This window comes from Anomaloglossus baeobatrachus, chromosome 12 (genome assembly GCF_048569485.1).
Source record: "Anomaloglossus baeobatrachus isolate aAnoBae1 chromosome 12, aAnoBae1.hap1, whole genome shotgun sequence".
Classification (NCBI taxonomy): Eukaryota; Metazoa; Chordata; class Amphibia; order Anura; family Aromobatidae; genus Anomaloglossus; species Anomaloglossus baeobatrachus.
Window position 1 is genome coordinate 82,702,705 of NC_134364.1, and position 15,820 is coordinate 82,718,524.

The 15,820-nt window shown below is 47.7% G+C and overlaps 1 protein-coding gene across 4 annotated transcripts in view; it reads right to left on the minus strand.

Annotated features, from left to right (window-relative positions):
• HEATR5A (HEAT repeat containing 5A) overlaps positions 1–15,820 on the minus strand; it is a 175,883-nt gene that overhangs the window by 91,609 nt on the left and 68,454 nt on the right. For all 4 annotated transcript variants that reach the window (XM_075330385.1, XM_075330383.1, XM_075330384.1 and 1 more), the window contains exon 11: positions 15,475–15,627. In XM_075330385.1, the coding sequence (XP_075186500.1) occupies positions 15,475–15,627 (153 nt within the window). The remainder of the gene's footprint in view (positions 1–15,474; positions 15,628–15,820) is intronic.

Genomic DNA, 15,820 nt, shown 5'->3' on the forward strand with positions numbered 1-15,820 from the left:
AAGACATCAGAGAGGCAATAGCAACCTCAGTGAAGAAGGCTTTGGCTGCGCTGCAGGAGGATATGGAGCACCATGATATGAGACTGACAGAGGTAGAGCAAAGAGTTTCTGATGCTTAAGAGAATCTGACAAGATTGGAGGGCAGATTTAAGGAGCTAAACACTAATGCTCAGCTTATGAAGGATAAAATAGAAGATCTCGAAAACAGATCTAGGAGGAATAATTTAAGGCTGGTGGGTCTGCCTGAGACAGTGACAACAAAATATTTGGACTCAATCTGTGAAAAAGAATTACCCCAGGCTTTAGGCTTACCACATAGCTGCCGTGTAGAAAGAGCGCACAGAGTGGGACCCATAAGGGAGCAAAAAGATGGTCACAGTAACAATGATAATACCTCCAGGCAAGGTGAAATGTCCAGAGCAAGACAGGTTATTATAAAATACCTGGAATACAAAGATAAAGAAGAAATTCTACGGGCCTTCAGGAATAGGAAACAGGCACAATGCATTCGGGGACACAAGATTCTATTATTTGGCGACTATTCGGCAGAAGTCACACGAAAAAGAAAAGCATTTAGCCAGATCTGCACTGCCCTCTATCACAAAAACATTAAAATTTCAGCTTTTATACCCAGCAATACTAAGAGTAAGAGGAGCAGATGGGGTCACAAAGACTTTTCGGGATCCTTCAGAGGCGGAGCGAGAGATACTACAGGACGGGAGAACACGGCGACAGGAGAGGAATGGAAAAGAAGGGACTTTCACTGATCCGAAACATGCAGATCCTGCAAACATAACATCTGCAGTTAGACCCGACAACGAGCCAGAGTGGAGTCAATCGAGATCCAGACCAGCCAGTCCGAAGGAAAAGCGACAGATGGCGACTTCAGCTGGGAAAAGAGGAGGAAGAGGCAGCAGCTCATGAACAAGCAGGCAAGACAAGGACTTAATTTGAGACTGCTGAATGGAGCCGTATGGTGACAAATGTGCCTTAACTCTCTAAAGTCTCGCCTACCTCCTTCTCTATCTCTTTTGCTCCCTTTTTCTCTCTCTTCTTCATGCTTATCACTTTTTCCCTTTTATCATTTAATAATAATAATAATAATTTTATTCATTTATATAGCGCTATTAATTCCACAGCGCTTTACATACATTGGCAACACTGTCCCGATTGGGGCGCACAATCTTGAGTCCCTATCTGTATGTCTTTGGAGTGTGGGAGGAAACCGGAGAACCCGGAGGAAACCCACGCAAACACGGGGAGAACATACAAACTCCTTGCAGATGGTGTCCTTGGTGGGATTTGAACCCAGGACCCCAGCGCTGCAAGACTGCAGTGCTAACCACTGCGCCACCGTACTAATGCTTTTTTTTTTTTTCCTTCTTCTCTCTCTCTTTTTCTTCTCTTAATGACGGTTTTAGGAGCTTGATAAATTTATAAAGACTGTTTAGGGGCAAGGAGTTAATAGCCAATAGAGGGGGAGAGGTGACTTAGTGGGGTGGCTTCATGGAGAGCTTGACTTGAAGCAGCGGTTTGAAAGGAGTCTCAATCATCTCAGAAAAAATGGAAGACGTTAATTGTATTTGTAAAGTTGGGGATGGGAGGGGTTATCCACAGTTGGGGGAGCGGAGGGGAGGGGAAGAGAGTTGGGGAATCCATGCGACACGGCCTGAAAAAGGAACTGTTGATTTTGGGGATTATGGTTAAGCTCATTACGTGGAATGTTAAGGGACTCAGATCGCCGCACAAACGAAATATGATACTACGTCATCTCAAGAAGCTTAAGGTTGATATTGCTTTATTACAGGAGACGCACTTGCAAAAGGATGAGTTCTTCCGTATGAACAAGATGTGGGTGGGAAGGGTATATGGGTCGGGCTCAAACGGTAGGAAAGCAGGGGTTCTTATTTTGATAAATAAAAACTTTGCACAAGAGGTGGAAACACAAGATTCAGATGAAGAAGGAAGATACATACATATAAAGATTTCAGGTACTCAAGGCACTTTTAGTATCCACAATATATATGCACCAAATACGGAACAAAGGGGTTTTGTTTTTGTTTTTTTTTTTTTTTTAAATATAGCTAATAAGATTTTGCTGGATGGGGATATATGTAAATTGGTGGGGTGGAGACTTCAATACAGTGGTTTCTCAGGAAGAAGACAGGAGGAAGCAGGGGAGGAACACGGAGGGGTCGCTGAGAGCATTGTTAAATACAACTACACTACAGGATTGCTGGAGATTATATTACCCGCAAGAGAGAGAATTTACACACTATTCCCACCCACACGACTCTTGGTCAAGGACTGACCTTTGGCTGACAAGTGAGAATTTATTGCAGAGGGTAGAAGAGATAGTTCTAGAGACTATGGTAATATCGGATTATAGCCCAGTGGTAGTCAGTATAGCTGACAAAGTTCAGAGAGGACAGGATTATATATGGCGCTTCCCCTCATTCTTGACTTTGGACGAGAACTTCCATAGAATACTGAGAGAATGGTGGGTGGATTATACATTGACAAATCAGGAGCACAGTGGGGAAACACTATTGTATTGGGAGACGGCCAAGGCAGTTTTGAGAGGAAAAGTGATAGGATATACGACAAAGGCGAAACGACAGACACAAGTAAAGTTTCAGGAGGCTAGCCGGGCAGTCAGGGAAGCATATACTGACTTCTTAGAAAAACCATCAAGGGTGACAAAAGCAAAGTGGGTGGAGGCGAACGGCAATTTTGAGAACTGGGTAGAAAGGAAAGAAGGTATGTACAGGACACAACAAGAGACAGAGTTGAATCGTTTCGGGAACAAGGCAGGGAAGTTATTGGCAAATCTGGCAAGGGGACGACGACCGATGACACATATTAGGACACTGAGAAACGCTGTGGGGAGTAAAACGACAGATCCCAAAGAGATAAACGACATTCTTGGAGACTTCTATGCAGGTTTATATAAAGAGGAGGGGTTAGATGATAGGAGAGAAGGAAATGAGTGGTTAAAAAGGAACAAAAATGCCTACGCTCATAGAGGAAAATTTACAGGCTCTGAATAAAGAGGTGACGGAGGAGGAGGTGCTACAGGTTATAGGAGAGTTAAAAACGACAAAGGCCCCGGGACCAGATGGCTTTAGCGGCAGTTTTTTCAAAATTATGAAGGATCAAATCTCACCTATACTGACAGAGTTATTCAATAAGATAATGGACGGGGAAAGAATAATCGGGTACACTTAATACAGCCTATATAAAGCTCATTCCTAAAGGAGGAAATAATTTAGAAGACCCATCTAGTTATAGGCCCATCTCGCTGATTAATCAAGACCTAAAAATTTTAGCGAAGTTGATGGCAAATAGGTTAGCGGCAGTATTGCCAGAGATTATAGATCTCCCCCAGGCTGGCTTTGTTAAAGGACGTTCAGTGGTGACAAACATTAGGAAAGTAATGCTAGCAATTGATGTAGTAAAGCAGACGAGAGAAGGGGGGAGGGGCATCCAGCCTTGATCACCTTGGACGCGGAGAAAGCCTTTGAGAATGTGAGGTGGTCATGGCTGGAACAGGTGCTAGATCACCTGGGCTTACACGGAGCTTTTAGGAATTTTGTGAGGGTCCTTTATGCAAATCCTCAGGCAAGAGTGAGTACCCCGGGATTTCTGTCAAAAACATTTCCTTTGATGAAGGGAACCAGGCAAGGATGCCCGATGTCACCACTATTGTTTAACTTAGCTATTGAACCACTGGCTAGACGTTTGAATGAGGGGGGTGGTTTGAAGGGATCAAGGTAGGGAGGAAGTCATTGCACTCAGCCTTATTTGCTGATGATATAATCCTGTTCATGAGCAAACCTAAAACGCAATTGAGTAGAGTCATAGAACAAATTGAGGAGTTTGGGAGGTTAGCAGGGTTTAGGCTATGTGCGCACTTACCGGATTTTGCCGCGGATTTTCCGCGGATTTGTTGCATGTTTCGCTGCAGAAAATGTTCATAACATCTCTGCAGTGAATCACCAGCAAATCCTATGGAGAAAAAAAATCCTGTGCGCACTGGGCGGAATTTGACAGCTGCATGTTTTGCTGCGGGAATCCCGCAGCAAAAACAAGTGCATGTCACTTCTTTTCCGCACATCGCTGCGGGATTTCACTCCATTGACTCAATGTTAATCATGAAATCCCGCAGGGAATAACGCAGGCAGCAAATTCTGTGCGGTTCACTGCGTTTTCCTGCGTTATTCCCTGCGGTATTTCACGGTTTACCTCCGGTAATGTGCATCGCCTGTCTGCGGTTTTGCAGGGAAGTGATGTCATTACAGGAAGAGGAAGCCATGCAGAGAGTAAACACACACATATCAGACACATACAGACATCACAGACATAGATCACATAGACACAGACACATAGAACACACATAGAAAGAAAACGGAAATATAGAAAACAAAGAACGTGGGCTCCGCTGCATATTTACCTTCCAGCCGAGGTAAGCACACAGCGGCGGCCCGGTATTCTCAGGCTGGGGAGGGAGAGGGGCAGGGTTAATGTCCCCCGCCTCACTCCCCCTCCGGCAGCCGAGAATATCAGCCGCAGCTGCCCCGGCACTGTAGCATGCATTATGCGACAATACCGGCGTGTCCTCGGCTCTTCTTGCCACCGTGTAGCAGTGGTGGCAAGGTAATACAAGGGGTTAATGGTGATGGGGGACCACCGCCATTAACTCCAGGCTTGATCATGGCAGCGTCTATGTGACAGCTGACATGATCAACCCGTAAGTAAAGTGAATAAAACACACAGAAAAATCCTTTATTTTAAATAAAACCAACAAGCCTCGTTCACCATTTTATTAACCCCTCCCAAACAAAGCTCCGGCGTAGTCCACAGCTCCGGCTCCGGCGTCCTGCACTGCTGACATCCAACCGCGACTGTCACAGACACAGCGCTGAATGCAGCAGACAGCAGAGGTAATTACCGGTCATTTCCCACGGCCGGTAATGTGAACCCACTGCCGACCGTGGGAAATGCAGCGATCTGTCATCTATCTCTCTATCTATCCCTCTGTCTGTCTATCTATCTATCCCTCTATCTATTCTTCTGTCTATCCACTATCAGAATTAAATGTATTTTTTTTTTTTTCTTCAATGTGCTTTATTGCATTGAATGCAATAAAGCACATCCCAACCCGCACGCGGCAAAACCGCGGCAAAACCGCGAACAATGCCGCGGTAAAACCGCAGCAAACCGCATGCGGTTTTCTGGTGCGGTTTCCCGCGGTTTTTTACCGCGGGTGCGGTAATCTTTGAGAGCATGCGGAATTTACGCAAGGAAATTTCATTTCCCAGTGCGCACAGAGCCTTAGACTTAACAAAAACAAATGTGAAATTCTCCTCTTGAACGGAAAGAGAGCGGAGGGGGAGAGGGGTGCATTATGTGACATTCCAATAGCTAGAAATACAATTAAATACTTGGGAGTACAGGTTGGGAGGGATATTAAGACCATATATTCATTAAATTATTCCCCTTTGATCGAGAAAATTGAACGTGAACTGCAAGGTTGGGCAAATTTGCTGTTGACTCTTCTGGGAAGAAATCATCTAATAAAAATGAGCTTTTCCAAGCTTCTCTATCCAATGCAGACAATCCCATTGCTTCTTAAACACTCAGATGTGAACAGATTGACAAAAGCGTTCTCACGTTTTTTGTGGAAGGGATATAAGCCCTATAGATCTCAAGAACTGCGCCTTTCCGCAAATCAGACAACTTGTTCGTCCTGCCTTCTGGTTCCAAGAAGGGCATGCCGGCGTCCAAGGCTACCATTGCCAGATGGATCAGGTCAGCCATTTCGGAGTCCTACCGAATTTGGGACACGTCCCCTCCGAGGGGAGTAAGAGCCCATTCCACCCGTGCAGTTGGGGCGTCTTGGGCAATCAGACACCAGGCTTCAGCCGAGCAAGTCTGCAAAGCCGCAACGTGGTCCAGTCTTCATACCTTCACCAGGTTTTACAAGGTCCACACCCAGGCATCAGCAGACGCCTGCCTTGGGAGAAAGGTGTTGCAGACGGCCGTCGCACACCTCTAAAGAGGGTAGTAAACATTAGGACAGAGCTTTCCTACAGAATTTTTTTTGGTGTTTTGTTGGGATCTGTAGGACTGCTTATGTACCCACCCAGGGACTGCATTTGGACGTCCCATGGTCCTGTGTCCCCCAATGAAAGCGATAGAGAAAGAAGGATTTTTGTGTACTCACAGTAAAATCTCTTTCTCCGAGTCTTCATTGGGGGACACCGTACCCACCCTGTTTGGATTGTAAGGTCTCTATTTGCCGGATGTTTCCCGATGTTGTTAAGGGTCAAGGTCCTTTTCCATCCGGCTATTATATATATATCCGTGCCCATAAGGCACCGTGTTTTCATCACACTTTTTCTCTTTGTATTATGTTGTTTAGTTATGGTTGTTCAGGTCTCTCCTACTACTGCTTTTACACTAAACTGGACTAGGTCCGCCTACGGCTCGGGGTGTACACTGCCAGGGAGGAGCTAACTCTTTTTATGTTCACTTAGTGTCAGTCTCCTAGTCACAGCAGCATACACCCATGGTCCTGTGTCCCCCAATGAAAGCGATAGAGAAAAGCTAATGTTATCAACAGAAAATGGAGGGATCAGACTACCTAACATCAGGGGGTACAATTTGGCCTGTATTTTAAGACATGTAGTCGATTGGATTAGACGAACAAGTAGGTATTCTGACTGGGATATAGAGGCTGAATTTTGTAAACCTTGGGACCTGAGTTCAATCCTACATACATCCATTCCAAATTTGCCACCAAACATTAAACACTCCCTGATTTGTAGAGACACAGTGATGACTTGGAAGGCGGTTAGGAAAAAGTTCGGGTTAGCCTGGAACATCTCCAAATTCCTTAATATATCACAGGGAAGGGAAAATTATCTCTTTAAAGAATGGAGGGAAAAAATGATTGGAACGCTAAAAAACCTGATGCATGATACAGAACAGAGATGGATGACGTGTGAGGAGTTGAGGGCAAAGTATGACTTGCACCCATTCCAGACTCTCCAGTTTGAACAGCTGAAACAAGGGATAATGAAGAAACTATACAACATAAATAACGAATATGAGGCAAATCAGATGGATGCGATCATATTAAGGGACATCCATGCCACAAATATATCAAGTCTTTATGGAAATATGAGAGAAGTGTTAGTCCCTAACATATCAGGAAGAATGTTGGAAGGGTGGGCAAAGCAGTTGGGAGATCAAGAAGTGGAGGAGAAGATTTTGAATGGTTGGATGGTGATGAGAAAGAAGATTGTGAATGAGAACTTAAGAGATACCCAATTCAGGATCATACATAGAGCTATCTATGGATTTAATATACTGAATGCAAGACATCCAGATAAGATGATGAGTTGTCCAAATTGTGGTACGGAAAAAACAGATCTATATCATGGGATATGGCAGTGCGAAAGGATTGAAAGATTTTGGAAACAAGTCCAAGGGGTAGTGAGGAAAATCTGGAATAGAAATGTAGAGTAAGGCTATGTTCACACTAGAAAAATGATTTTTCTTAAGAAATTTCTTAAGAGTGCACCTGTGTGAAAAAACGCACCAAAAACGCACCTGCGTTTTTGCAACGTTTTCGGTGCGTTTTTGGTGCATTTTCGGTGCATTTTTACCGCTCGTTGCTCCCTGCGTTATTGTGCCAATTATATATGGCAAATAACGCAGTGAGCTGCAGAAAAGAAGTGACATGCTCATTCTTTTTCTTAAGAAAATCTACTGAAAGAATTTTCTTAAGAAAAAAACGCAGTGTGCGCACAGCTAATTTTTTTTGCCATAGGTTTTGCTGGGGAATGTCTGCAGAAAGGTTACAAGAATTTCTCAAGAAATTTCTGCAGCAAAAACGGACCAAAAACGCAGGTAAAAAACGCTGTGTGTGAACATAGCCTTAGATCCAATGGTCTGGTTATTTCACTATCAGCATCGAGAAGAGGGAGAGAAAGGGGGAGACAAGTTACCGAATCTTTTCCATGATATAGCAATGATAACTAAAAGGGCTATTCTTCAGAAGTGGCTGGTGAAGGAAACGCCAACAAAAAAGAGAATTTTGTTTACTTACTGTAAATTCTTTTTCTTATAGTTCCGTATTGGGAGACCCAGACCTTGGGCGTTTAGCTTCTGCCTCCGGAGGACACACAAAGTACTACACTTAAAAGTGTAGCTCCTCCCTCTGAGCTTATACACCCCCTGGTAGCCAGTCCCAGCCAGTTTAGTGCAAAAGCTGAAGGAGAATAGCCACCCACAAGTAGAACAGAGCAAGAGCCGGAACAACCGTAGACTCTGTCCACAACAACAGCCGGTAATAACACGCGGAACAAGAAATTGCCAACAGGCAACAGGGAGGGTGCTGGGTCTCCCAATACGGAACTATAAGAAAAAGAATTTACGGTAAGTAAACAAAATTCTCTTTTTCTTTATCGTTCCTTTGGGAGACTCAGACCTTGGGACGTTCCAAAGCAGTCCCTGGGTGGGAATAAACAGAAAAACTAAGAAGTAGGCAGAACCTAACTTCACAAATGGGCGACAGCCGCCTGAAGGATGCGTCTGCCCAAGCTCGCATCTGCCGAAGCATGAGCATGCACTTGGTAGTGCTTCGAGAAGGTATGCAGGCTAGTCCAAGTGGCAGCCTGACAGACTTGTTGAGCCGTAGCCTGGTGCCTAAAAGCCCAAGAGGCACCGACAGCTCTGGTCGAGTGTGCCTTGATCCCCGGCGGGGGAGGCACCTGAGTACTCTGGTAGGCGTCCGAAATGGTCGATCTAATCCAACGGGCTAAGGTCGGCTTAGAAGCAGGGAGGCCCTTGCGCCGACCTGTGGTTAGCACAAAAAGAGAGGTGCACCGCCTAAGTGCAGCGGTGCGAGACACATAGATCCGGAGAGCACGCACCAGATCTAGAGTATGCAGCGCTTTCTCAAAGCGATGAACAGGAGCCGGACAGAAGGAAGGTAGGGTAATGTCCTGGTTAAGGTGGAAAGGAGAGACCACCTTAGGAAGAAAGTCCGGAGTCGGACGGAGAACCACCTTGTCTTGATGAAAGACTAAAAAAGGTGACTCCGAAGAGAGCGCAGCCAAATCAGAGACTCTCCTGAGGGAAGTTATGGCAACCAGAAAGGCCACTTTCTGAGAAAGACGATACAAAGAAACCTCCCTAAGAGGCTCAAAAGGGGGTTTCTGCAATACCGTGAGGACCAAGTTAAGGTCCCAAGGATCCAAGGGCCGCCGATACGGCGGAATGATGTGAGACGCGCCTTGCATAAAGGTGCAGACCTGAGCCAGCCGGGCGAGACGCCGCTGGAACAGAACTGACAGAGCTGAGACTTGTCCCTTGAGAGAGTTGAGGGACAGTCCTAGCTGCAGACCGGACTGTAGAAAAGAAAGAAGGGTCGGCAAAGAGAATGGCCAAGGAGGATGGCCGGTAGAGCGACACAAGGACAGGAAAATTTTCCAAGTCCTGTGATAGATCTTAGCGGAGGAAGCCTTGCGGGCCCGAGTCATAGTGGAGATGACTTCAGGAGGAATACCAGAAGCCGTCAAAATCCAGGACTCAAGAGCCACGCCGTCAATTTGAGAGCGCCAGAATTCGGGCGGAAAAACGGACCTTGCGAGAGTAGGTCTGGACGGTCCGGGAGATGCCACGGCATCTCTGCGGCCAGGTGGAGCAGGTCCGGATACCAAGCTCGCCTGGGCCAGTCCGGTGCAATGAGGATGACTCGACGGCCCTCCATTCTGATCTTGCGCAGGACTCTGTGCAAGAGAGCTAGAGGGGGAAAACACGTAAGACAGACGAAACTGGGACCAGACTTGAACCAGAGCGTCCGCGGCGAAGGCCTGAGGAACGTGGGAGCGAGCCACGTAAACAGGAACTTTGTTGTTGTGACGGGATGCCATTAGGTCCAAGTCCGGAGTGCCCCATTTGCGGCAGATTGACTGAAACACTGCCGGGTGCAGGGACCACTCGCCACCGTCCACGGATTGACGGCTGAGATAATCTGTCTCCCAGTTTTCCACGCCTGGGATGTGGACTGCGGATATGGTGGACTTGGAGTCCTCCGCCCATTGTCCGGATGCGTTGTACCTCCATCATTGCCAGGCGGCTGCGTGTCCCGCCTTGGTGATTCATGTAGGCAACCGCTGTCGCGTTGTCTGACTGGACTCGAATGTGCCTGCCCGCCAACAGGTGGTGAAAAGCTAGGAGAGCTAGAAGCACGGCTCTGGTTTCCAGCACATTGATTGAAAGGGCTGACTCGAACAGAGTCCAAGTGCCCTGCGCTCTGTGGTGGAGACATACCGCTCCCCAGCCGGATAGACTGGCATCCGTGGTGAGAATCACCCAGGACGGGGCCAGGAAGGAGCGCCCTTGGGACAGGGAGAGGGGCCGAAGCCACCACTGAAGGGAGCTCTTGGTCCGTGGCGATAGAGCCAATAACTTGTGTAAGGAGGAAGGCCGCTTGTCCCAACAGCGGAGAATGTCCAGCTGCAGGGGACGCAGATGGAACTGGGCAAAGGGAACAGCCTCCATGGACGCCACCATTTGACCCAGCACCTGCATCAGACGCCTGAGAGTATAACGGCGGGGCCTCAGAAGAGAGCGCACCGCCAGCTGGAGTGACAGCTGTTTGTTTAAGGGCAACTTCACTAGAGCCGACAAAGTCTCGAACTGCATCCCTAGGTACGTGAGACTCTGGGTCGGAGTCAGAGTGGACTTGGGCAGATTGACAAGCCACCCGAATTGGGCTAGAGTGGCGAGAGTAAGCGAGACACTCCGCCGACAGTCTGCGCTGGATGAAGCCTTGACTAGAAGGTCGTCCAGGTAAGGAATCACTGCCAACCCCTGGAGGTGCAGAACCGCAATCACTGCTGCCATGACCTTGGTGAATACCCGAGGGGCCGTGGCTAACCCGAAGGGGAGAGCCACGAATTGTAAATGATCTTCTCCTATTGCAAAACGTAGCCAACGCTGGTGTGAAACTGCAATTGGCACATGCAGATAGGCATCTCTGATGTCGATGGACGCCAGGAAATCCCCTTGGGTCATTGAGGCAATGACTGATCGCAGAGACTCCATGCGAAAGTGCCGCACCTGAACATGCTTGTTGAGAAGCTTTAGATCCAGGATGGGCTGGAAGGTACCGTCCTTTTTGGGAACTAGGAAGAGATTGGAGTAGAAACCTCTGAACCGTTCCCGGGCGGAAAATGGTACAATTACTCCGTTGGCCTGCAAGGCTGCCACGGCCTGTGAGAAGGCGGCGGCCTCGGAGCAGGGGGGAGTTGAGAGAAAAAATCTGTTTGGCGGGCTGGAAGAGAATTCTATCCTGTAGCCGTGGGAGATGATATCTCTCACCCACTGATCGGAGACGTGTTGAAACCAAGTGTCGCCAAAGTGGGAGAGCCTGCCACCGACTAAGGACGTTGCCGGAGCGGGCAGAGAGTCACGAGGAGGCTGCCTTAGTGGCAGCAGCTCCTGCGGTCTTCTGTGGACGCGCTTTTGGGCGCCAGTTGGATTTCTGGTCTTTAGCTGAGTTAGCGGACGAGGCGGAGGGCTTAGAGGATGACCAGTTGGAGGAACGAAAGGAGCGAAACCTCGACTGATTCCTACCCTGGGCAGGTTTCCTGGTTTTGGTTTGTGGCATGGAAGTACTCTTCCCGCCAGTAGCTTCTTTAATAATTTCATCCAGCTGTTCTCCGAACAGCCGTGACCCAGCAAAAGGGAGCCCAGCAAGGTATTTCTTAGAAGAAGCATCTGCCTTCCACTCTCGAAGCCACAAGATCCTGCGGATAACGAGGGAATTAGCCGAAGCCACCGCAGTGCGGTGAGAAGCCTCCAGCATGGCAGACTTGGTATAAGATGAAAAAGCTGAAGCTTGAGAAGTTAAGGCAACCATCTCGGGCATAGATTCCCTTGTGAGGGAATGCATCTCCTCTAGAGAAGCAGAGATGGCTTTGAGAGCCCACACTGCTTTAAAAGTTGGGGAAAATGCGGCCCCCGCCGCTTCATACACGGATTTGGCCAGAAGGTCAATCTGACGGTCAGTGGAATCCTTAAGGGAGGTGCCATCAGCCACCGACACAACGGTCTGGGCTGAGAGCCTAGACACCGGAGGGTCTACCTTTGGGGAATGAGCCCACTCCTTGACCACCTCAGGTGGAAAGGGAAAACGGTCGTCAGAAACACGCTTTTGGAAGCGTTTGTCAGGACAGGCCCTGGGTTTGGTCACAGCGGCCTGAAAACTGGAGTGGTTAAAGAACACACTCTTTACTCTCTTAGGCGAGGTAAACTGGTGCTTTTCTGCCAGAGAGGGTTGCTCCTCTGATACTGGCGGATTGAGATCCAGTACAGAATTAATGGAAGCAATCAAGTCACTAAGATCTGAGTCACCCTCGGAAAGATCAATGGGGTACATGGAGTTAGCCTCCGAGCCCCCTGTAAAGGCATCCTCCTCATCCTGCGAGTCAGCTCTTGAATCAGAGCCACTGGATGAGAAGGGAGAGGAAACCCTGCGTCTCCTCTTAGGAGGACGGGGTCTGGGCCCTGATGATGAATCCTCTGTGAGCTCCGGTGGACGGAGGTCAGATGATAGAGATCCTAAGGGACCCTTAGCAGTAGAGACACCCTGTGTAGGGGGCTGATGCATATTCATCAAAGTCCTGGACAGAAGTCCCATGGACTCAGCAAAAGACTGGGAGATAGACCTAGAAAAGGATTCTACCCAAGCCGGGGGTTCAGCCACAGGTGCAGGAGCAGCCTGAGAGACCACTGGGGGTGAGACTCCAGGCTGTGGCACAGCCAAGTTAGAGCAGACATCACAATGTGGATAGGTGCTCGGTTCAGGCAGCAGGAGCTTACATGCAGTGCATACAGTATAAAGCTTTGGAGCCAGCTTCTACAAAGAGAATGAACCCCAGAGAGTATATACAGAGGTCCACAACCAGAGACCGGTTGTGGCTTACCAGACCGCTGGCAGCGGTGTTGTGTGCCCTCCAGATCCCGAAGCCCGGACCCACAATGCACGGCACCGAGTGAACCCTGTCTGAGAAAATGGCCGCCGGAGCGAAGAGAGGGGGCGGGACTTGGGGCGTTCCTGTAGGAGAGCGGGATCTGGAGGGCCATAGAGACCTACAGGGGAGGAGACAGGCACAGCAGTGGGGAGTGTCCCTCCCCTGTGCAGACCGGCCGCCGGGAGGAGCCGAGCCTGTCCCTCTGCATGAGTGACATGCGAGGGCAGTGAACAGAAACTAGGCCTCCGGCAAAGCCGGGGCCTAAGTTTGAGCGGCGAGGCCGACGCGCAGGCACAATCGGCGCGGTTCTCGGGCGACAGCTAGAGAACCCGCCGGAAATGCCAAGATAAATACAGTAAGCACACTCTCCCCATACAATAAAGCACAGGGACCCCCAACATATAAACGTCTCAGGTACTTAGCTGCTGAGACGCAGGGCCAGGTCCCTGGGGATGAGTGCTCCGGTCCAGCAGGGTCCTAAAGGGCTGCGGATGGAGACCGGTCTGCTGCCAGGCATGGAGACCGCGCTGGCTCCCACTTCAAGCCAGAGCCCAGGAGGGATGGTGAAGGAGCACGGCATGTAAGGCTCCAGCCTTGGAATCAACCTTACAACACCACCGACACAGTGGGGTGAGAGGGGACATGCCGTGGGTCCAGACGTGGACCCGCACTTCTTCAATCTCATTCCAAAAAGGAAAAAATCATATGAGATTGCATGTGTGGATGTATGCCTCCTGAACACAAAGCGATAAACTGGCTGGGACTGGCTCACCAGGGGGTGTATAAGCTCAGAGGGAGGAGCTACACTTTTAAGTGTAGTACTTTGTGTGTCCTCCGGAGGCAGAAGCTAAACACCCAAGGTCTGGGTCTCCCAAAGGAACGATAAAGAAAGAAGAACTTGTTAAATCAATTGAAAAAAACGCTCATGTTGGAGAAGGTGATGGTGGAGAGGTGTAAAGAAAGGATGACAGCAAATGTTTCAGTAAATGGAGAAAGTTCATAAGCGTTATATGTTCTAGAGAATAAACAATACAAATAATGTCCACATTTGTGTCTACGGAATGGTACATGAAGGAAGACCTGCCAGGGTCCCTGTGCGAGCTGAAAGTATAGTTGGCCAAATTCTGGGTTGTGTCGCATGCAGAGGGGAGGGGGGAATGGGAGGGATAGTGTTTACAAGTAATGTTTGTAACAAGTTATCAAGGAATGCTGAAGGGGGGTAGCGGAGACTGAATAATGGAAATATACATTGACGAAGAAGGGGAAGGAGCAAATTTGATGACCGTGACAAATATTTGATCGATAAATTGTAGAGACTATGTTATTTGATATTTTGATTTGTTGACCCTTATTTTCTTCATTCTGTACCCTATTTTACCATTACAAGAAAATAAAACATTTGGTTTAAAAAAAAACCCAAAAACATAGTAACTATAAAATGTATACAGTTGCACACTGAAGCCAAAAATGTACAAGGGAAAATATGGCACTGCATTACTGCAAAAGAGAGATTTTTAGTTTATGTATTGGCCAATGCATGTAAGCCCGGAAACCAACAGTCAGAAAAAGACTCACTAGAAATATCAAAAAACTGACCTGCACATCCAACAAATGTGAACAGGTGCCAACTCACATTTGTTGGATGTGCGGGTCAGTTTTTTGATATTTCTAGTGAGTATTTTTCTGACTGAGCACTCCGCCCTAAGACCTGGTTGTGTTCATAACGATTGTAGCAGGAGCCTAGCTGCCCATACATGGAGGTTTGTAGTCCAAATAGTGGCATTTTGCCCAGATACGGATGTTTTTAACCTAGATAGTGGCATTTCTATTAGGTTCCCAGATTACAGAGATATACCTTGCCGTTTGGTTTCCGGGCTTACATGCATTGGCCAATACATAAACTAAATATCTCTCTTTTGCAGTAATGCAGTGCCATATTTTCCCTTGTACATTTTTGGCCTTTTCAGTGTGCAACTGTATGCATTTATATTTTACTCCAAGCCCATGGCACTAACTCTGGTCCAATGTACAACACATTCACTTCTGTTCTAGGCTTTTACGTAGTGAATTTTCTGGAGCACCATTCCTTCCATACAGAGCATATTGCATGGCCTTTATAGCAAGACCACACGACCTGGCTGGTAAAATATCCAAAGAATGCCCACCCACAATAGACAATATGAAGGAAAATTATTTCATCAACAATGTTTTGGCCGAATGTGTGGTCTCACATGTCCAAGTTTCATAGTTCATGTACAGACTGTGATTTCCAGATTGAATGCAGGTCCATGGACCCAAACTCAACAGCATTGGAAGTATTTTTGAGACTGTTCAGTTCCAGTCAGGAGACCAACAGGTGGTCCATAAATCACGGTCCATATGTGTGATTGCCGCCTTATAGTGATAGTATTCAAATACTTACCACACATAGCACCTGCTCGTCCTTCTAACGTTACTTGCCAGGTGAAGGAGTCTCCTCTACTGCGCTCCAGGTCCAAGTCCTTACGGTTTTGTGGGAAGACGCTCTGCCAGAGCAGCAAAAGTCGTCCCAAATGAGGTTGGACCATTGCAGGGCCTGTGGAGTAGGTGAATAATATGGTTACAAATAAACATACTAGTAGGGACATGTAAGCAGGTAAAAACACGACATTGAGAGTTTATGTTGCATATAGGTCTTTTCGCATGGTTTTCTAGAAGACACATTCTTAAGAAAATGTTCTTTCTGTAGTGTTGACCAGTGTTCATAATGGCCCAGTTAGACTGTCGGA